Genomic DNA, 23910 nt, shown 5'->3' with positions numbered 1-23910 from the left:
GCTCCTCGGGCAATCTTCCAGTGAAATAATAGCTTCTTCTTTGACATTTCTCCAGACTGGAGAATTACTAGCTTTCACCATAGTTCTGTGGCTTCTAAGGTTGCCGTTGAAGTCAATATGTTGCCTGAAGACAATTAGTGAGAGCTCCTAGACAGGTGGATAGAGTAATAGAGTACTACAGTAAAGAAACAAAACACTTGGACCAACTAGTCCATGCCAAAATGTTATTTTGCCCAGGATTATTGACCCACACCTAGACCATACATCTCCTAACCATGTATTTAACCAAACTTCTCTTAGTTGTTGCAATCCAACCCACATCCACTACTTCCTCTTGCAGCTTGTTCAACACTTGGACCACTCTCTCAGTGAACAAGTTCCCCCTCAGGTTCCCCTTAAACATTTCACCTTTCACCCTTAACCTATGACCACCAGTTCTATTCTTACCCAACCTCAGTGGTAAAAGCCTGCTTGAACTTACACTATCTATATCCCTTATGATTTTGTGTACCTAATGTACAAATGGGATAATGTGGCTATCCTGCATTCAATTCAACAACAAGCTGCGGATGCAAGGTTTTGACCCAGAACATTGACAATTCCTCTCCCAAACCCACCTTGCATGACATCCAGCAGATTGTTTGTTGCTCCAGATTCCAGCTTCTCCAGCCTCTCGTATTTTCATACAATATTGTTACACTGCTGCCTAGCGTACCTGGAGTTTTGACAAGATTTTATTGGATGAGTATTCATAGTGGTTGGGGCCACCTGTCTTGCAAAGGCACTCCCTAGAATAAGGCAACAGCAAACCACTTCTCTCGAAAAATTTGCAAACAGCAAATATAGTCATGGAAAGACCATGATCGCCTATGTCATACGACATGGCACATAATGAATGGATGATGGTCAGAGGGGTGTTACACCCATTATTTGCTTTCTTTGCAAAGTGAAAAAAATTGTTTTTGCATGATGGAAGGACTGGATAGTCACAAATTAGAGAGTCCTCACTAAATGTGAACTGACATTTCACAACCAAAGGTAGTGGCCATTAACCATCATTAAACACTTTATGGTTAATTCGCCCACTGGAGTGTGGAATGTGGTTCTTTTCTAAACAGACTGGATTATTGAATAGAATAATCATATGAAAGTAGAGCAAGAATTATAGTCATACAGTCATAGAAAACTACAGCACAGAAACAGTCTCTTTAGCATATGCTGACTATAAGTCCGTGCTGAACTATTATTTTGTTTGGTGCTGGCACTCCGTACCCATCCCATCCATGTATATAACCAAATTTGTCTTATATGTTGAAATCAAACCCACATCCACAACTTCCACTAGCAACATGATCCACACCGTCACCATTTCCATGTTGCCTTTAAATATTTGGCATTTCATCCTTAGCCCCTGACTTAGTTCTAGTCTCACCCACCCTCAGTGAAAAAAGGCTGCTTGAATTGACTCTATCTATATCCCTCATGATTTTATATACCTCTATCAAATCTCCCCTCATTCACCTGCAGTGAATAAAGTCCTAATCTCTTCAACCTTTCTCTGTAACTCAGGTCCGTATCTCCTGACAACATCCTTGTAAATTTTCTCGGCGCTCATTTAAACCTTATCTGAGATGTCTGTCATTACAGACCTGGTTCTTCTACTTCCACATTCGGCCTTCTCTAGCCTTTCTGATATCAACAATTACAAACCAATAAGCTCTGGATTGCAATACCCCTCATGATCCAGCTGTTTCTTCCAACCCCATCTCTGCCCTCCAGTTGGAACCACTTCTATGTTACACCGTCCTTTCTGATCATCCTCTCTCTGATCCTGAGCAATTGGTATTCAGCAGAGGCCACAGCTTCTGGAATGTCTACTCCCCTAGATTAATGAACTCTGAGTAACATACAAAATGCTGGAGGAACTCGCAGGCAGCATATGTTGATAGAACTGTAAAGTCGATGTTTCAAATCGAGGCTTTTTATCTGAATAATGAGCTCCACTGCCATTAACTACTCAGTTTCTGCTTTAATTGCTGCACGTACAACGACCACTGTGAAGATATTGGGTTACGTTGCATTTACTCTGACTTATTTGAGAGTCCATTTGCAGTATGGAATAAACATAATCTTCAGCCTCCAACATAAATAGAATCACATCCTCAGAAAATCCAGAGTGAAGTATAGTTACGTATAAAATGAAGACATTGGATGATCAGTCTTTTTTTGTTTTTGTATTATATTTGTTTTAACTATTTAATCTACACATACATACTTACGGTAATTGATTTATTTATATGTTTTTTTCTGTATTTACCATGAATTGCATTGTACAGCTGCCATTAATTTAACAAATTTCATGACATATGACGGTGGTATTAAACCTGATTCTTATTCTGCCGTGCCTTCTATGTAATGGCACTTATGAGCTGGACCAAGAGCAAATCCTCTGAAATGATAAAGACAAGGATTTGAAAGTTGCTGACCCTGCCTTATTCTGATTACAGCAATATGGGCAGCAATCTTGATTGACCTGGGCTTTGGCCAATCATTTCTCTTGTGCCCCGCTGTAGTATTATCATTAGAGTCATGGAACACTAATGATCCACAAAATACATCATTATAAAGAACTTTACTAACAGAAGACCATCAATCTACAGAAGGAAAAACTATGAAAAGAAAGGCTTTCTAAAAGCCTCATCTTAATAACTTTATTGGCCTATTATTAAAATAGATAGGGTCAACTAAAAATAATGTTAGCCAATGAGTATAAGCCTGTCCTAGGGTTGGGGGTCTGTCTGTGCGTGTAAGTGGGTGGGCTGGAGGATGGAAAGGGGGTTTGTCTTGCTGTTCTGATGAAGGGCCTCAGCTCAAAATATCAACTGTTAATTCCTCCTCATTGGTGCTGAGTTCCTCCAGTATTTTGTGTGTGTTGCTCTGGATTTAAAGCATCTGCACAATCTCTTCTGTTTGTCTTGCTGTTGTGGTTGTTGCTTGTGTTGCTCTGCTGAACATTGTGGGTACCGGAATCGAGTTTAGTATCATTGACATATGTTGTGAAATTTGTTGCTTTATGGCAGCATTACAGTGCAATACATTAAAAAATCTATAATCATAATAGGCATTCTACTTTGGCGACAGGATAAGTGACAACACTTGCTTTCTGCCCCAACACATCATGAGGTTGTGTTGGTTGTTAATGCAAGTGATGCATTTTTTTCTATACTGTATACAAGATAAATGAATGAATTGCAATCTGACTGGACTTGAATTAGGAATCAAACATTTAAGTCGATTTAATCGATCTGTTTAAAGAGCAGAGGGAACAGCGTTTATATCTAAATCTGTAACAGAGTCATCTTGTGCGGGCCTGTGGACAACATGATACCTCGCCAGCGTGACTGACTGATGCGTGACGGGAGATCGGAACATTGCGACAGTGGGTGCAGCTGTCAGCGGCCTCTGCGCTCGAGCGATCGGCCTTTCTCTCCCTCTCTCTCTCGACGATGAGATGAACTGATTCTCGAGTTGGGGGGAACTCGAAATAAAGCAACACTTCACACTGTAGCATCAAAGCAGCGAAGCAGCTGTGGAAGGAGTGACGCCTCACTAGAGAGAGAGAGCAAGTCCGTGGGATATTGAGCTGTTGGGATGAACGGTGGTTTTTGATGCACACTAGATCATGGTCTCTTTGGGGGCTTTACAATTGCTTGCCTGCGGGGTGATGGAGGCTGATGCTTTCTGCTGAAGCAAGTGGGGGGAGAGGAGAAAGGGGAGGGTTGATACTTTGTTGCTACTTGTGTGTTGGAGGAGGGAGGGGGCATTTGGGGTTCTAATGTCCTCTTTGGGTTTTTTCTTCTTTTTCGTGAATGTCTGTGAAGAGTAAGACTTTCAGGTTATATACTGTATGCATTCACTGGTTTTGAATGGACCCATTGATTCATTGGATGACATTTCCAGTAAAGTGTAGTGGATGGAGAATATGAGGCCCTCTGTTGGTCAGGGTCAACCATCGATGTTGCATCACAGCTGTCTACATGATGCACAGGGCAGGGCAGTACGATATGAGGCACAAGCAGGTTCCCCCTCTCCATGCAGATGATGAATCCAAAGGAATGGCAGAGACTGATATAATTTGGTACCACTGGTGTCACAGGATGTCCCAGTCAGTACTAAACTCAACACAGGACTGCTTTAGGGACTCCAGCTCCGGATTTTTCTCATGGTTTACTCCAGAAGCTTTCCCTGTGAATGGGTACGGACAAAAGACAGTGGAGGTTTGAGATTGGAGTTTTCTTCCTAGATGAGCTGACAAGCCCCATCTGCCTGAAGCAATTGGTTTTTAAGTGCCAATAAACTGCTGTAAGCCCTTTCTCCTCTCACTAGAAATGATTCCGTTGGGCTTAGTAGCTGAGCCACACATGAAGGCCAGGAGTCGGACTTGATTGTTGGAAGCTATTTGAGATGCATGCCATTGGGAGCATTTAATAGGAAGTGGGAGCTTATGACCACTACCACCCAGCAGCTATAACAACCTTAAGGAGCCAGATGGGAAGTAGTTACATGCAAATGATGTTCATAAACTCCATCATTAGATGCTTAAATCAGGGCAGTCACTTAACATGATTGATGGTGAACTTACACATTCATTCCACTGTTCAAGATTATCATTCTTTTGCACATTGGATGTTTTTCACTTTTTGTATATAGTTATGTTTAAGAAATTCTGCTGTATTTCTTTGTTTTGCTGTGATTGCCTGCAAGAAAATGAATTTCGGGATAGCATATAGTATATGGTGACATATACGTACTTTGATAATGAATTTAATTTAAACTTTGAAATTTAGTTTGAATTTTGAACTTCCATTGTCATGCTAAGCTGTATTAAAAACTTCATGTGATCAATCAATTTGTTGTGACAATTAATTGAATTTTTCTCCCACGAAAGTGTGAGTTTTAGGTGAGATACACTTGTCCGATGGAAGCTGATGATACTCAGTAGATTTCCTGCTTGATATGGGTTTTGAAAGTGCTTCAATAAGACAACCTCTTGCTTATCATTTGATAATCAAGTGCTTATCCACTTCATGGATATTAACATTATATGATTAGTCCAAAATGGAATCATTGCTTCATTGAATTTAGAGTACAGAGTGAGGCCATTCAACCCATCTGTCTCTGCTAGATCTTAGGTTTCACATTGGGGGTTTGATGTTATTGTTCCTGTTTTTTGTAAGGGAAAGAGCTGGAGGTTTGTGGTTTTTGATGTTCTAGCTGTCATTTTTCTGGTGGCTGATCTGTTTTTATGTGAGGTGTGGTCTGGGGTTTAGGGTTTGATGTTCTAGCTGCTGTCTTCCTTGTGGGAGACCTGTTAGTTTTTGTGTGAGGGATGGGGTGGAGGGTTTGGGGTTTGTGAGTTTTGTTTCTTTTTCTTTCATGTGGGGGGGGGGGGAATTGAAGTCTTTTCTTTCAACAGCTCTCATGGATTTTCTGTATTTCATAACTATCTGGAGAAGACAAATTTCAGAGTTGTATTGTACATGCATACTTTGACATTACAATGAAACTTTGAACCTTTGATATAAGAAATTTTAATGTCATAGCTTAAAATGTGACATACGACCACGGCTGACATAGGTTAATCTACCAAAAACATCTTAAGCTATGAAGCTCCTTGATAGGATGGGAAGTCTGTAGCTGGTGGTGGGGTGTGACTGGGACAAGTTGAGGCTGATGTAACAAAAATGTAAATTAGCCATGCAATGTCTTTTTTTGTGCGTATGAGAGATTTTTTCTATGAATGAAGTTTAGTTAATGAAATGGAGCTTCACATTATGAGTAGGTATATTACTGAATTTTATGACTTTGTGGTAAAGTCTGCTTGTGATAAAAATGATTATGAGCTTCACTACCTGAGCAATAAATTTGTGAAACTGAGCTCACTGCCTGTTATAGAATCTGTATGATTGTCTTATTAATGAGACTAAGATTATATAAAGCAGGGATTATATAAATACAACTGTGGTATTGTTTTCTTAAATATTATACATCAGGGAAAATTTTATGGTTTATATAACCATATAACAATTACAGCACGAAAACAGGCCATCTCGGCCCTTCTGGTCCGTGCCGAACGCTTACTCTCACCTAGTACCACCTACCTGCACTCAGCCCATAACCCTCTATTCCTTTCCTGTTCATATACCTATCAAATTTTTTTAAAATGACAAAATTGAACCTGTCTGTACCGCTTCTACTGGTAGCTCGTTCCACACAGCTACCACTCTCTGAGTTCGCTCTCGTGTCGTGCCTAAACTTTTGCCATTTAACTCTCAACTCATGTCCTCTTGTTTGAATCTCCCCTACTCTCAATGGAAAAAGCCTATCCACGTCAACTCTATCTATCCCCCTCATAATTTTAAATACCTCTATAAAATCCCCCCTCAACCTTCTATGCTCCAAAGAATAAAGACCTAACTTGTTCAACCTTTCTCTGTAACTTAGGTGCTGAAACCCAGGTAACATTCTAGTAAATCTCCTCTGTACTCTCTCTATTTTGTTGGCATCTTTCCTATAATTCGGTGACCAGAACTGTACACAATACTCCAAATTTGGCCTCACCAATGTCTTGTACAATTTTAACATTACATCCCAACACTTATACTCAATGCTTTGATTTATAAAGGCCAGTGTACCAAAAGATTTCTTCACCACCCTATCCACATGAGATTCCACCTTTAGGGAACTATTCAACATTATTTCTAGATCACTCTGTTCTACTGCATTCCTCGATGCCCTACCATTGAAGAATATATTATATTTAACCTACTATATTTAATAATTTCTTAATTGTTGTAACCTTACATTGAGAATGACTGATCTATTACTTAAGAATTGTTAAACAATTTCAAGTATCTTTAAAAAATTTTTAAAAATTGTAACCTCGTGATTTTGCTTTGTTTTTATTGTGTGTTTCAGGATGTTTCGAGTGCTGCATCAAGTGTCTGGGGGGCATTCCCTATGCCTCCCTGCTTGCTACCATCCTTCTCTATGCTGGGGTGGCACTGTTCTGTGGTTGTGGCCATGAAGCCCTCTCTGGGACAGTCACAATTCTGCAAAATAACTTTGAGGTGGTAAGAGGTGCTGGAGACACCTTAGATGTGTTCACCATGTAAGTAGTTCCTTCTCCTAAAACTCTACTTTGGCCAGTTGCTCATACCACACATGGAACGAGTGGTTGCAGAAGAGACTTAAAAAAATAGTTTCAAAGACAAAGGATTGTGTTGTGTAGTTAAGCTGATGAAGCTGGGGTTGCTCTCCTTGGGATAGATGAAATTAGGAGGAGATTTTGGAGAGGTATTTAAAATCCAAAAAGCACGTTGGCGGAATCCTCTCAGGACAGTAAAATGGCATCTACTGGGATACCAGTTCAGTATCCTGATTCCAATCAATATCTATGACATTCACTGGAAATGCAGTGACTGAGAAGATCTAAGGTTCACTCCCTGATCGATTGACACTGGAGTTCAAGAACAGAGGAAAATAGGTGCTGGAATAGGCCAAGAGGCCTTCAGGCCTACCTCACCATACAGTTTGATAATTGCTAATCTCTGCTGGCCTCAACTCCTGTTCCAGTTTCCCATCATTCACAGTTCTTTGATTCTTCAAATATTGATCTATCTCCTCCTTAAACATATCTAATGATCACAGACATCCCATCCTGCAAAAACTCATTTCAGGGAGGTAGCACCATCAATTTGCGGGAGTTTCCCGGGGGAGGTGGGATGACTGCAATAGAGTAGCTCCTTAGCAGCGAGCCAGCTAGTTTAAAAAATGTTAGCTATGCTAATGAACGAATGACACCTGTTAAACTCACCTCAACATGTCTTTTACATTTTAACCCACCATAGCAATAGAAAAGTCACTGTTGCAAACAGTGCAGCGAGGAACACTGTCATTATTTTTGACCTCTATTAGGCAGGGGTACACTTTAATGTAGTCTGGGGTGAAGTACGTTTTATATTTTCTTTTTGTTTGGAACACTCTGCCATGGTGTGCTCTCTCTCTCTCTCTCTCTTGCTCTCTCTCGCTCATTCTCAAAATATCTATTTCTGGGATATTGTATATAATTTGCAGGCATCAGGGAGTCGCTATTAATATGCGGGAGACTCCCGGAACTTCCAGGAGAGGTGGGATATCTATGATCAGGCCTCTCCACCCTCGTTGAGCAGGAATGCAAGATATTCACCACCCTTTGAGAGAAGAAATTTGTAGCACCTTGGCTTTAAACGACCGTCCCCTTATTTTGCAGACAGGTCCCTTGTTTTTGATTCTTCCTCTACTGAAAACATCTCAACATCTACTCTTTGGATCCTTTATGTTTGAATACAGCAATCCCTTATTCTCAGTTACAAGGAATGGAACTATAGCAGTCTTTATTCAAAAAGAGCAGCCTAAGACTAGAGTAATCTTGCTCTAGAATGAAGATCATGAGAAATTTCTTTAGCCAGAGGGTAATAAATCTATGAATTTGTTGCCATAGAGAGCTGTGGAGGTGTATTTAAGGCCGAAGTGATAGGTTCTTCATTAGTGAGTACATGAAAGATTACGGGGAAAAGGCAGAAAACTCAGGTTGAGAGGGAAATGGATCGGCCATGGTGGAATGGTGGAGCAGTCTAGATTATTAAGGGATTGGACACGCTGGAGGCAGGAAGCATGTTCCCACTGATGGGTGAGTCCAGAACTAGAGGCCACAGTTTAAGAATAAGGGGTAGGCCATTTAGAACAGAGATGCGGAAAAACTTTTTCACCCAGAGAGTGGTGGATATGTGGAATGCTCTGCCCCAGAAGGCAGTGGAGGCCAAGTCTCTGGATGCTTTCAAGAGAGAGTTAGATAGAGCTCTTATAGATAGCAGGGTCAAGGGATATGGGGAGAGGGCAGGAACAGGGTACTGATTGTGTATGATCAGCCGTGATCACAGTGAATGGCGGTGCTGGCTAGAAGGGCCAAATGGCCTACTCCTGCACCTACTGTTTATTGTCTATTGTCTATTGAGTGGCCTAATTCTGCTTCTATGTCATATGGTCAAGTCCCTTTGGATCCTGTATGTTTAAATAAGACAACTCCTCATTCTAAACTTCAAGGAATGCAAGTACGAGAGTCTTTATGGCTGACACTTTATAGTGTAGGTCACACAGGTTCTATTCCCACTGCAGCCCGTAAGGAGTTTGCATGTTCTCCCCGTGATCGCACATGTTTTCTCCGGGTGCTGCAGTTTCCTCCCACTTTCCAAGGACGTACTGGTTGGTAGGTTAATTGGTCTCTGTAAATTGTTCTGTGTTCAAAGGGCTATGAGGGTCTATTCCATACTGTATAAATAAATAAATCATGTTGCTTTTGTGTACAGAATACGTGATGAAAAGTAGCTGCACTTGTTTATTGAGTGGAATTGTCCTACGACAAGAATTAATGTGTGTGGGTGAAAGGGAATGTCAGGTGTAAATGACTCAATGCTAGTCTTACCAAGATATTTTTACACTGCAAAGACGAATGTGGTGCAAGGGATATGGTATAGTGGGGTCTTCACATTTCAATCATTTGATTTTTTTATCCATTCTGAGGATTTGAACAATACTGATAAGGTGAACATGTAAAACATAAGGATCAATAAGACCTGCAGAGCCCATAGAGTCCCCGGAGTCCTATTCTGGTTGTTTTTGTCATGAGTAGCAGTTTTGCCCATTTTCAGTTGTCCCTGTATCGAGTGGTTTACTCAGCCAGTTCAGAATCAGACACATTGCTGAAGATGGTGCTCACATTAAAGTAAGACTGGGAATACCAAACAAATCTCCACCCCACCCTATAACCCCTGCCCTCCTAGAGAATCGTTAAAATAGATCTTTATTTTAAATTCCAGATTTTTAAATGAATGGTGAGATGCCTGAAATAGAGGTTCCAATGTACAGGATTATAAGAGGCTGCAGAGAGCTCCATCACAAGCACTTCTTTCCCTCCACTGTCAGATATTGAATGGTGTACGACCCATGAACATTTAATCTTTTCTTTTCTATTTGTCTTATTTATTTACTTTTTAATGTTATATTAATTTTGTATATTTGCACTGTACTGTTGCTGCAATAGATTTCATGTTACATTAAACAGTGATAATAAATCTGATTTTAATTCTGAACTTGGGTCTCTGGACTGTTGATAATCACTGCGCACCACCATCATAATACTCTTTTCAGCAATCAATAAGAACATGACTCATCTATTTCCCCTTCCTGATCCCCATTTCAGTGCCAGAAACCCACTGATTCAACCTTAAATGCATTCAAAAGCTAAATATCTGGAGCCGCAGAGCCGCAGAGTTAGAGTATTTCAAGCCTCTAATTTTTCCCTTTTTTCAATCTAAAGTACTGGTTCCTTATTCTCAGTCTGTTCCTTCCAGTTGCCTTTTCTCCATCTCAATGTCCAGTATATCAGTGCCTCCAGCATATTTTAAGGAGATAACCTGTCAATTTTTTCTGAAGGTTTGTTAATGTTGATCCACTACTTTTGCTGAACTGAGTAGTTTGTGCATCCATTTCTGTGGGGATTTCACAGTCTACCATGCCTGCAAGTTTGAGTGAAGTAAATGGTAAATTCCGAAGAAGTTCGGCAGGTCTCCTTTCTGAAAACGTAGTTCTGAAATGGATTGGTTTTGATAACAATCCTGCACTTCATGTTCCCTATTCCTGATAGTAGCTTTCTTGTTCTAAACTGCATTGAATTAATTGTATCTAAATTCCTCAGCCATTGCCTCTATGGATTATAAACAAGTCTCAGGTTTGTTAACTCTGAAAATGAAAATTGAAATCGAACTCCAGATTCTAGAAATCTGAAATAAAATCAGAAAATGCTGAAAATTCTCAGCAGGTCAGTCAACATCTGTTGGGAGAGGAACAGAGTTATTGTTTCAGGTTCTGATGGAATGCTTCTGGTGTTTCTTTGATATTTCAGGTTCTGATAGAATATTGTCGACGTTTTAGGTTCTGATGGAATGCCTTTGATGTGAAGCACCAATTTATTTTTATCGCTACTGATGTTGCATGACTTGCTGTTTCCAAATGTTCAACTTTTATTCCTAGCATAGTAACTTGTTTCCCAATGAAAATGTTATTTGTTTCTCCCCTCGCACCTATCCAACTGACATCTAAAATTGGTATGTGGATACGTATATTGTCCAGTCTATCATCAACTAGGTTCTAAGTACACATATTCATTACTAAGGAGGATACACTTGCAAGGGAATTAAATGAAATCTCACCGGGATTCCAGGATGAAAACTTTTTTAAAATAAATCTGCCAGCTTAGCCTATACTCATTGGAGTACAGAAGCATGAAAAATAATCTTAGTGAAATATAGCAGTCTGAGATTTCAAAAGGATGGATATTGAAAGGATATTTCATTATGGAGAAATCCGCCCTTGGGTTTGAACAGGAGTTCTCAATCTTTCATTATGCCTTGGACCAATCCAATAAGCAGGGGGTCTGTGGGCCCGCAGGTTGGGAATCTCTGATTTAGAACAACATTTACACTCTTAAGATAGAGGTAAGAAGGTAATTCAATAGGAGTGCTAGAGGGGTTAAGCCACTGAATATCAAGGACTTTGTAAAGAGAGGCACTTAAGATGACAGATGCTGGAATCTGGACTAACCAACAGGTTAAGAAGCATTTGTGCTGAGAAATGAATCATCAATGTTTTGGGTTGTGTGGTGAACTATGTGCCTGTCGGGACACGCCCCTGCTGACTGCTCCTGTGGCTCCTCCCACAGGCCCCTGTATAAGGGAGATCTGCGGCCTGACGCTTGGCCTCAGTCTCCAAGACATTGTATGATAGACACTCACTCCTGGTTCCTTCTTCCAGTCAATAAAAGCCGATATCTCGCCTTACGTCTCAGTGTGAGTTATTGATGGTGCATCAGGTTGAAACCCTGCATCAGGATGAAGAGTGGAGAGTGGAGATAGCTGGTATAAAATGGAGAGGGGGAGCAGTGAAAAAGGGGCCAGCGGTGATTGGTGGACTAAGCAGGAGAGGGTGGGGGGGGTGGGTGAAGGATAATGAGCAGGTGAAATCAAACAGGAGAGACAAGGCAAGTAGTTGAGAGATGGAGGCAGACAAATAAAAGATGTGGGGAGGGGAAGACGGTTGTTGGGGGAAGAGAAGCAGGAACACAAAGGTTATGAATTCTGGAATCTGTTAAGTGAGAAAGGCGATAATGGGAGAAGCACACTCAAAATGATGGAGGAACTCAGCACGTCAGGTGAAATCTATGGAGGGGAATAAACTCCCAATGTTTCAGGCTGAGACCCTACTGAGCTCCTCTAGCATGTTGTGTGTGTGGTTCTGGATTCCCAGCATCTGCAAGATCCCTTGTGTAGGTGATAGTGGGAACTATTCAGAGAGAGGTGAAAGGTAAATGGAACCAGATCCAATTAGGAGAGCTGGTGGTAAAAAAATAAGTAGATTGTAGGCTGATGATATTCAGACTGTAATGGTCATAGAGGTCAGGTAACAGAGAGGACTTAACACAAAAATCAGATCAACTACGATCTTACTGAATGTGTGGACAAGGTGGGTGAGCAAGAAAGTGCCTGATTTCTGGAACCAACTTCCATTCCAATTTTAATGAGCTTTATCCTTGGGCATAGTAATCAGATCCTTATCTTTTTCAAGATAGGGAAATAATAGCTTGAACAAATCTAGGTAGAGGGATATAGTGAGGGCAGAAGAGTTCAGTTCACTCACAGAAAATTATTTCACTCTGTTGCTTGAACAACAAGAACAACTGATTACATCTTCCAGTAATTCACATGCTCATGGATAAATGCCTCATGTCCCCTTCAGGCCATACATAGTGTGAAATTCACTGTTTGAAAAGGTGATGAGGGCAAAAATGTTCATTACATTTACACAGTATCTGGAAAAGCTCTTGAAGAATAAACACCTACAGCGCTATGGGATGACAACTGGAATGTGGGATTATTTTTCATCAACATGAGCCAAGTGAATTCCTTCAACGTTGAAAATGATGGTACTTTCCTTTGTATGATAACCTGTTGCTTGTGCACTTGACCTTGCAGGATTGACATCTTCAAGTACGTCATCTACGGGCTGGCAGCTGCCTTCTTTGTCTATGGCATTCTCCTGATGGTGGAAGGATTTTTCACTACCGGAGCCATCAAGGATCTCTATGGAGACTTCAAAATCACCACCTGTGGCCGATGCGTCAGTGGCTGGGTATGTAATGACCTTTCATTGCTTTAGTATTTAGAGTCAGAGCCATTTTAAATTGACACCCCTCTATTCTGAGGCTGTATTCTCTGGTCTTAGATTCTCCCATCAGAGGAAACATCCTCTCCACATCCACTCTATCGAGGCCTTTCAACATATGATAGGTTTCAATTAGGTCACCCCTCATTCTTCTGAATTCTAGTGAGTAGAGGCCCAGAGCCATCAAACGCTTTTCATATGACAAACCTTTCAATTCTGGAATCAATCTCAGGAACCTGCTTGGGACTCTCTCCAATTTCAGCACATCCTTCCTTAGATAAGGGGCGCAAAACTGCTCACAAATCTCCAAGTGAGACTTCACCGGTGCTTTATAAAGCCCCAAAATTACACCCTTGTTTTTATATTCTAGTCCTCTTGAAATTAATGCTCACATCTCATTTGCCTTCCCTACCCCTGATTCAACCTGCAAATTAAACTTCGTAAAATCCTGCACAAGGTCTCCCAAGTTCTTTTGCACCTCAGATTTTTGAATTTTCTTTTCATTTAGAAAATAGTCTACCGTTAATTCTTTCTACCAAAATACATGACCATACACTTCCCAACACTACATTCTACCTGCCAATTCTTTGTCCGTTCTACTAATCTGTCTAAGCCCTTCTGTAGTCTCTCCACTTCCTCAAAACTGCCTGCCTTTCCACCTGTCTTCATATTGTCCACAAACTTTGCCACAAGCCCATCAATTCCATCACCCAAGTCATTGACATATAATCTAAAAAGGAATGGTCCCAAGACGGACCTCTGTGGAATGCCATTAGTCACCGGCAGCCAATCAGAAAAGGTTCCCTTTATTTCCACTGTTTGCCTCCTGCCAATCAGCCACTGTTTAGTCCATGCTAGTATCTTCCCTGCAATGCCATATGCTCTTAACTTGTTAAGCAGCCTCATGTGTGGCTCCTTGTCAAAGGACTTCTGAAAATCCAAGTACACAACATCCACCAATTTTTCTTTGTCTATCCTGCTTGTTATTTCTTCAAAAAAATTCAACACGTTTGTCAGGCAAGATGTTCCCTTAAGAAAACCATGCTGACTACAGCCTATTGTATCATGTGCTCCAAATACACCAAAACCACATCTTTAACAATTGATTCCAATATCTTTCCAACCATTGAGTTCAGACTAACTGACTTGGAGTTACACGCTGACTTCGGTTCTTTGTGAGAATGGGATCTGCTCTCGGGGTTTCATAACCGACCATTGTCGTTCGGCATGCCAAGGGCTCAGCCTAAGAGTTCGGCTTGGATTTGGAAGCCTAGGATCTCGGGACTCTGGAGATGGGCAGATCAAGGGTCGGTATCACAGCAGGAGACTCGTGTGTCCTCGGGGGAGTCGGGATATCTGCTGTGTGACCGAAGGTTCAAGATCTTTGAGATCTTCTGGCACAGAGCTCAAAAAAAACATCGTAAACCAGCGAGTTGTTTGTTATGTCTCCCTGCTCGCTGGTAAAATGGAGTTGCCTCCTTCTCCCTCAGAGAGAGAGAGAGAGAGAGCCTGTGGTATGTCGTATACTGGGTGAAATGCTAAGTCATTGTGGTAACTGCAAGTCTGTGTCTTTGCTATTGCTTTGCTCATGTTTGAGTACTTGGTGGGGGGTGCCGGTGGGGGGAGGGGGGATCTTTGCTTTCTGCTGCTTACTCATGAGAGGGATGGGAGCTGGAGGGGGGGGGGAAGACTTTGGGGTTCTAATATTTAACTGTAGTTCATTCTTTTGGGCACTTCTTTTTTTTCGTGGATGGTTGTGAAGAAAAAGCATTTCAGGATGTATATTGTATACATTTCTCTGACATTAAATTGGATCTTTGAACCTATAATTTCCTTTCTTCTACCTCTCTCCTTTCTTGAAAGTAGAATGACATTGGCAATTTTCCACTCTTCTGGAACCATGCCAGAATCAATTGATTCTTGAAAGATCATTACAAGTGCTCCCACACTCTTTAGCCACTGCTTTCAGAACCCTGGTGTGATTTATCTACTTTTAGACCTTTCTGTTTCCCAAGAAACTTTTCCCTAGTAATGGACAATTCACACACTTCTGCCCCCAGACATTTTCGAACTTCCGGCATACTGTTAGTGTCTTCCACAGCAAAGACTGATGCAAAATACTTATTCCGTTCGTCAGGTATTTCTTTTTCCCTCAGGAATACCTCTCCAGCATCATTTTCTAGCAGCCCGATACCCACTCTCACTTCTCTTTTACACAGTATAGAAACATAGAAAAATTACAGAACTAAACAGGCCCTTCAGCCCACAAAGCTCTGCCAAACATGTAGTGTAGAAATTACCTAGGGTTACCCATAGCCCTCTATTTTTCTAAGCACCATGTACCTATCCAGGAGTCTCTTAAAAGACCTTATTGTATCCTCCTCCCACACCATGTATCAGAATAAACTTTTGGGATCCTCTAATATTATTGGCTAGCTTACCTTCGTATTCCTTCTTAATGACTTTTTAGTTGCCTTCTATTGATTTTTAAAAGCTTCCCAATCCTCTAACTTCCCACTAATTTTTGGTCTATTATATGCCGTCTCTTTGGCTTTTATGTTGGCTGTGACTTCTTTTGTCAGTCATGATTGTGTCATCCCTGCGTTCAGAAAGCTCTCCATTGTGTTGTTCTTCGGTGGGTTAGAATGACCAACTTACCTTTGAGTTTGTAACTTATCAACCTCTCAAGAGGATCTTTAGCTTTAAAAAAAAATCCAAGAGAACAGGGACTACTTAATGATTAATAATCAGTCATTAAAGCAATGAAATCAAAAGGCTGTTTATAATATTATTATAATATAATTAAATCAGCACTAATTTGTAACCTTATGTTCAAAATAATAATTACCTTGAGCTTGATAAAGGATGGTGCTGAAAAGAAACCTGTGCTCTGATTTTCCCTCAAATTTATGATGAAATTTACAGCTTTGTTAAAATCTACAGCAATTACATGAGAGAATAAAGGAACTTTTTTTCGCTAATGGGCACTTGACACAAGATGTCAATTCTGTGCCTTGTCAAGATACTACATGGAATCATTCTTTCATAGTTTTGCTTACAAAGCAGCCACAGCTTATGATTAGCTGTTAGTTAGTAAATCAGTACATATGTTGACCATTGCCTGTAGCTAGCTTGGCTCAGGAATTTTAACCCAACAGAAAGATGGAGAGATTTATTTGAAGAATAAAAATTGGACTTTGGGTTAATCTGTAAAATTTGAGGAAAATAATGAAATATACTGAAACTCGATCTTACATCTGAAGTAATGATTTTTAATATTCAATCCAATGTTTATGTCATGTATACTTGAATTAACAAATCTGACATTGGATCCATTTTCCTTTATAAGACAGGGCGCCGGTTGGAGAAACCTCTCAACCAAGGGATTCTCCTTCCCGCTGCACTGCTAGCCTGCAGGTCACTCCTGGATATTCTTTAGCACCTCCTGCCACCCGCCCCCCCCACCAATCATAGTCACGTGAAGCCATGGGAGCAGGTGGCGGATGGTGGTATCCACAGCTGGTGCATATCACGTCCTGGTTATGTGACCACTGATGCCAGGCAGAGAGTCTTTGAAGAGTATTGATAATAGCTGGGGTTACCTGTCTTGTATAGGCACAGCTCAGAAGAAGGCAATGGCAAAACACTGGTGTAGAAGAATTTGCCAAGAACAATTGTGGTTATGGAAAGATTGGGATTGCCCACATCATACGACACAGCACATAATGAACGAACAATAAATGAATTGGGTCAGGCAATCATCCTGACTAATGCAACCTAATTAAAAGCATTTAGGTGTTGCTAACATTCTCCAATTGAACAGTCTGGGACACCGTTTCACTGAACACCTACGCTCTGTCCCCCAGAGAAATCAGGATCTCCCAGTGGCCACACATTTTAATTCCACGTCCCATTCCCATTCTGATATGTTTATCCATGGCCTCCTCTACTGTCAAGATGAAGCCACACTCAGGTTGGAGGAACAACACCTTATATACCGGCTGGGTAGTCTCCAACCCGATGGCATGAATATTGACATCTCTAACTTCCTTTAATGCCCCTCCTCCCTTTCTTACCCCATCCCTGATATATTTAGTGTTTCCCCCCTCCTTTTTTTCTCTCTCTTTCTGCCCATCACTCTGCCTGTTCCCCATCTCCCTCTGGTGCTCCCCTCCCCCTTTTTTTCTCCCTAGGCCTCCTGTCCCATGATCCTTTCCCTTCTCCAGCTCTGTATCCCTTTTGCCAATCACCTTTCTGGCTCTCAGCTTCACCCCACCCCTTCCGGTCTTCTATCATTTTGCATTTTCCCCTCCCCCTCCTACTTTCAAATCTCTTACTATCTTTCCTTTCAGTTAGTCCTGATGAAGGGTGTCGGCCCGAAACGTCGACAGTGCTTCTCCCTGGCCTGCTGTGTTCCACCAGCATTTTGTGTGTGTTGCTTGATTCTCCAATTGAATCTTTGGTGTTCACTTTTCTTTCCATAACTTGATTCAAATTCTTTTTGGTTTTATTGCTTTATATTCTTTAGTGCTCAATTGCATTCTTCTGTCAGTCTTGCCCTTTCATGACTAAACTGTTCCAGTTTCCAGATTCTTTCCACAGAAGCCATTATTAGCTCTTGGGTTGTGAGATAATTTCTTATCAAATGTCCAGAGAACAACTCAAATTAGCACACTCAAAATGCTGGAGAAAGTCAGTAGGTCAGGCAGAATACTGAAAACGAATAAGCAGTCAACATTCTGGGCTGAGACTCTTCTTCAGGACTGAAAAGGAAGGAAAAAGAAGAAGCCAGAATAAAAAGGTGTCGAGGAGGAAGAAGGAAGATAGTTAAAAGGTCAAGCCTGGTGGGTTGGAAAGATAAAAAGCTGTAGAAGAAGGCACGCAGCAAGCACAATAAAATCTGCAGATACTGGAAATCCAAGAGAAGAAAGAATTTGATAGGAAAAGAGGGTGGACCATAGGAGCGAGGGAAGGAGGAGGGAACCCTGAAAGAGGTGACAGATGGGTGAGAGGAAGTAAGAGGCCAGAGTGAGGAATAGAAAAACTTTTAAAATGGCTTTCCAGAAGAGCTCAGGACATTGCCAGTTTTTTTTTGTTTTGGTGTTCCACCATAATGGTAAATATCTCCTATAGCTTCCAATTCTCTCTTCTACTTCTTAACTACTACATGCAAGTTTCAATTTATGTCACTGTCTAATTGGCATTCCTCTGGAACAGTTACCAATTTAATCAATTTTTTCCAGGCCCTGGATGTTTACTTCGACCTGAATTCATCAGCTTGACGCTGATCATAACCTGATCAAACCTGGCAAGGCTGCTCCTTCCTCAGTAGAGACATGCATGGCTTCACGTAGTTCATTATTGCTGGGTAACAGCAGATTATCAGACAGTTAGACCAAGCAATTCCATGTACTGCACACACCAGGATTTCCTTAAGGCATCCTCTTCATGTTTGAGTGGACATTATCGGTTGTACTTCCCCTACCGTGTGCCGATGAGCTCTGACAATTGAATGAGTGAGACAACGGAGAATGTGTCCAGCGATATGCCTTCATTATGATTCTTCACGCTTACCTCTAATAGGCAAATGAGTGATGAATAGCAAGTGCAGGTCCATAGATACCTTCGTGTAGCTGTACAAATACATGGAGTAGTGAAGAAGGTTTAATAGGATGCATTCTCAAAGAAAATGCAATTTATAAACTGCAGATGATGGAGCATTTGAAAAGAGGAAAATAGGAGCAGCAGTAGGTTACCAGAGATCTCAAACCTGCCCTACCATTCAGTGACTGATCTACGCAGCCAGTCCTGCACAAGCTCTTCTCAGCCTTCAGTTCCTAAATCTTTAATATATCTGTCTTCCCCTTAAATATATCTAACGAGGGCTGGCGCAGCACACCCTCGGATGGCATTGGTTATTGACACAACCTACACATTTCAATGTACGTGGACGTCTGCGAGTTGGGCCAGTGGGAAGAATTTAAAAGGAGAGCATTTTTTATCAGTGGTTTGATCGAGGCGTGATGGCACAGGCGCATGGATGTCATCGAGTTAGACCGGCAGGAAGAATTTAAAAGGAGAGCATTTTTTATCAGTGGTTTGATCGAGGCGTGACAGTGCAGGTGCATGGACATCAGCAAGTTAGACCGGCGGGAGAATTTAAAAAGAAGGCAGTGGGTGACTGAGCAGAGGAAGTCATAGTAGGAGGGCTTTGACTCAGTGGGGCATTGGCGAAAACGGGTCGAGGCAAGTTAAGTTACTTGTGAAGAATAGGAATAGGAAGTATGTCTGTGAGGCCGGTGTTCTGTACTGGGTGTCAGATGTGAAACTCCCAGCCTCCTGGACGGCCACATCTGCATCAGATGTGTCGAGCTGGAGCTCCTTAGGGACCGGTTAGGGAACAGGAGATGCAGCTCAATGACCCTTGGCTGGTCAGGGAAAGTGAGAAGGTGATAGAGAGGAGCAATAGGCAGGTAGTTACACCAGGGCCTCAGGAGACTGATAAGTGGGTAACAGAAGAGAGGGAAGGGCAAGAGTTATTTACTGGAGAGTACCCATGTGGCTGTCCCCTTAACAATAAGTACTCCTGTTTGAATACTGTTATGGGGGACAACCTACCTGGCGGAAAAGCAGTGGCCGCGTCTCTGGCCCAGAGTCTGGCCCCGTGGCTCAGAAGGGTAGCGAAAGGAAGAGGATGGCAGAAATGATAGGGGACTTTATAGTTAGGGGCTCAGACAGGCGATTCTGTGGATGCAGGAAAGAAGCACTGATGCCAGGGTCTGGGATGTTTCTGATTGCATCCATGATATCCTGAAGTGGGAAGGTGAACAGCCAGAGGTCGTAGTACATATTGGTACCAATGACATAGGTAGAAAAAGGGACTCGATCCTGAAAACAAACTACAAGGAGTTAGGAAAGATGCTGATAAGCAGGGCCACAAGAGTGGTAATCTCAGGATTGCTGCCTGTACCACGTGACAGTGAGAATAGGAATAGAATGAGATGGAGGATAAATGCGTGGCTGAGGGTTTGGAGCGGGGGGCAAGGATTCAGATTTCTGGATCATTGTGACCTGTACAAAAAGGACGGGTTGCTCTTGAATCCCAGGGCGATCAATATCCTGGCAGAGAGGTTTGCTTAGGCCATTGGGCAGAGTTTAAACTAGTATTGCTGGGGGGTGGGAACTGAACTGAAGAGACGGAGGAAGGGGTGGTTGGCTCACAAATAGAGAAAGCTTGTAGGCAGTGTGAGAGGGAAGATAGGCAGGTGATAGAGAAGGGATGTGCTCAGACTAATGGTTTGAGATGTGTCCATTTTAATGCATGAAGTATTATGAACAAAGCAGATGAGTTTAAAACATGGATCGGGGCAGGAATGGCTACTTGGAGCTATGACATTGTGGTTATTACAGAGATCTGGATGACTCAGGGGCAGGAATGACTACTTAAAGTGCCAGTCTTTAGATGCTTCAGAAAGGACAGAGAGGGAGGCAAAAGAGGTTGGGGCTGGTCAGAAATAGTATCACGGCTGCAGAAAAGAAGGAAGTCATGGAGGGATTGTCTACTGAGTCTTATTAGTGGAAATTAGAAACAGGAAGGGGTCAATAACTCTACTGAGTATTTATTATAGACCCCCCTATAGTAAAAGGGACAGCAAGGAGCAGATAAGGAGACAGATTCTAGAATGGTGCAATAATAACAGTGTTGTCGTGATGGGTGATTTTAATTTCCAAAATATTGTTTGGCATCTCCCTAGAGAAAGGGGTTTAGATGGGGTGGAGTTTGTTAGGTGTGTTCAGGAAGGTTTCCTGACACAATATGCAGATAAGCCTACAGGAGGAGAGGCTGTACTTGATCTCTACTTGAACCAGGTCCAGGTGTCGGATCTCTCAGTGGAAGAGCATTTTGGAGATAGTGATCACAAATCTACCTCCTTTACCATAGAATTGGAGAGGGATAGGAGCAGACAAGTTACGAAAATATTTAATTGGAATAAGGGAAATATGTAGCTATCAGCCAGGAACTTGTAAGTATAAATTGGAAGCAGATGTTCTCAGGGAAATATATGGCAAAAATATGGCAAATGTTCAGGGGATATTTGCCTGTCATTCTGCATAGATACATTCCAGTGAGACTGGGAAAGGATGGTAGGGTACAGGAACTGTGGTGTACAAGGGCTGTTGAAAATCTAGTCAAAAAGAAAAGAAATGCTTACAAAAGGTTCAAAAAAACTAAGTAATGATAGATCTCTAGAAAATTATAAGGCTAGCAGGAAGGAGCTTAAGAATGAAATTAGGAGAGCCAGAAGGGGCCATGAGAAGGCTTTGGTGGGCAGGATTAAGGAAAACCCGAGGCATTCTACAAGTATGTGAACAGCAACAAAATAAGATGTGAGAGAATAGGACCAATCAAGTGTGACAGTGGAAAAGTGTGCATGGAACCAGAGGAGGTAGTGGAGGTAGTACTTAATGAATACTTTGCTTCAGTATCACTACAGAAAAGGACCTTGATGATTGTAGGGATGACTTAAAGCGGATTGAAAAGCTTGAGTCATATAAACATTAAGAAAGATGATGTGCTGGAGCTTTTGGGAAGCATCAAGTTGAATATGTCACCTGGACCAGATGAGATATACCCCAGGCTACTGTAAGAGGCGAGGGAGGGGATTGCTGAGCCTCTGCAAATGATTTTTGATTCATCAACGGGGACAGGACAGGTTCCGGAGGATTGGAGGATTGTGGACATTGTTCCCTTATTCAAGAAAGGAAGTAGAGATAGCCCAGGAAATTATAGAACAGTGAGTCTTACTTCAGTGGTTGGTAAGTTGATGGAGAAGATCCTGAGAGGCAGGATTTATGAACATTTGAAGAGGCATAATATGATTAGGAATAGTCAGCATGGATTTGTCAAAGGCAAGTCGTGCCTTAGAAGCTTGATTGAATTTTTTGAGGATGTGACTAAACACATTGATGAAGGTAGAGCGGTAGATGTAGTGTATATGGATTTCAGCAAGGCATTTGACAAGGTAATCCATGCAAGGCTTATTGAGAAAGTAAGGAAGCATGGCATCCAAGGAGACATTGCTTTGTGGATCCAGAAATGGCTTGCCCACAGAAGGCAAAGAGTAGTTGTAAACGGGTCATATTCTGTATGGAGGTCGGTGACCAGTGTGTACCTCAGGGATCTGTTCTGGGACTCCTCCTCTTCATGATTTTTATAAATGACCTGGTCAGGAAATGAAGGGATGGGTTAGTAAATTGCTAATGACACAAATGCAAAACTGGGCTGAGAAGTGGCAGATGGAGTTCAACCCAGATAAGTGTGAGGTGGTTCATTTTGGTAGGTCAAATTGATGGCAAAATATAGTATTAATGTTAAGATTCTTGGCAGTGTGGAGGATCAGAGTGATCTTGGGGTCGGAGTCCATAGGACACTCAAAGCTGCTGTGCAGGTTGACTGTACTGTGTATTGGCCTTGTACCATGTGATTGAGTTCCAAGAGCCAAGAGGTAATGTTACAGCTATATAGGACCCTGGTCAGACCCCCACTTGGAGTACTGTACTCAGTTCTGGTTACCTTACTACAGGATGGATGTGGAAACTATAGAAAGAATGCAATGATTTACAAGTTTGTTGCCTGGATTGAGGAGTATGCCTTATGAGAATAGGTTGAGTGAACTTGGCCTTTTCTCCTTGGAGTGATGGGGATGAGAGGTGACCTGGTAGAGGTGTATACGATGATGAGAGGCATTGATTGTGTGGATAGTCAGAGACTTTTTTCCAAGGCTGAAACGGCTAACATGAGAGGGCACAGTTTTAAGGTGCTTGGATGAAGTTACTTTGGAGATGTCAGGTGTAAGTTTTTTACTCAGAGAGTGGTGAGTGCATGGAAAAGGCTGCAGGCGACGGTGGTGGAGGTGGATACGATAGGGTCTTTTAAGACTCTTGGATAGGTACATGGAGCTTGGAATAATAGAGGGCTATGGGTAACCTTAGGTAATTTCTAAAGTAAGTAAATGTTTGGCACAGCATTGTAGGCTGAAGGACCTGTATTGTGCTGTAGGTTTTTAATGTTTCTATGAGTCATAAGGTCATAGGAAAGTTCAGCACAGAAACAGACCCTTCAGCCCATCTAGTCTATGTTGAACTATTTAAACTGCCTAGTTCCATCAGCCTGCACCTGGGCCATAGAACTCCATAACCCTCCCATCCATCTACCTATCGAAGGGCTATGGTCTGAGACTTTAATATTTAATTATCTGTTCTCCACCACCCTCAGATTTCCGGAGATTCATTATCCTTCAAGAGAAGATATTTCAATGCAACTCAGCTTTAACTGGCCAACTCCTTTACTTGTATCTGAGTCCACTATTGTAAGCATCTCAACATCTACCCTAACAAGCCACTTGGACTCTCAGACAGCATGCTTGAATTATATCACTTCCTTGTTCTTCTAAACTCCGAGGAATCCAGACCTAAATCCAGACTGGAAGCCCGGCATAAAAACTGAAAATGAAAGAACAGGTCAGGCAGCATCTCTGGACAGGAAATACAGAGTTAGCATTTCACCACAAGGACCACTCATCAATTTAGAAT

At 41.8% G+C, this 23910-nt stretch overlaps 1 protein-coding gene across 1 annotated transcript in view; it reads left to right on the top strand.

Annotated features, from left to right (window-relative positions):
* The window catches only part of LOC132396477 (proteolipid protein DM beta), a 248864-nt gene that overhangs the window by 188654 nt on the left and 36300 nt on the right, over positions 1–23910 (top strand). The window contains exons 2-3 of the mRNA XM_059974019.1: positions 6979–7171; positions 13128–13284. Of these exons, the coding sequence (XP_059830002.1) occupies positions 6979–7171; positions 13128–13284 (350 nt within the window). The remainder of the gene's footprint in view (positions 1–6978; positions 7172–13127; positions 13285–23910) is intronic.

Source organism: Hypanus sabinus, chromosome 7 (assembly GCF_030144855.1).
Source record: "Hypanus sabinus isolate sHypSab1 chromosome 7, sHypSab1.hap1, whole genome shotgun sequence".
Taxonomy (NCBI): Eukaryota; Metazoa; Chordata; class Chondrichthyes; order Myliobatiformes; family Dasyatidae; genus Hypanus; species Hypanus sabinus.
The sequence above is the reverse complement of the archived record's forward strand: the minus strand, read 5'-3'. Positions and strand labels throughout refer to the sequence as shown.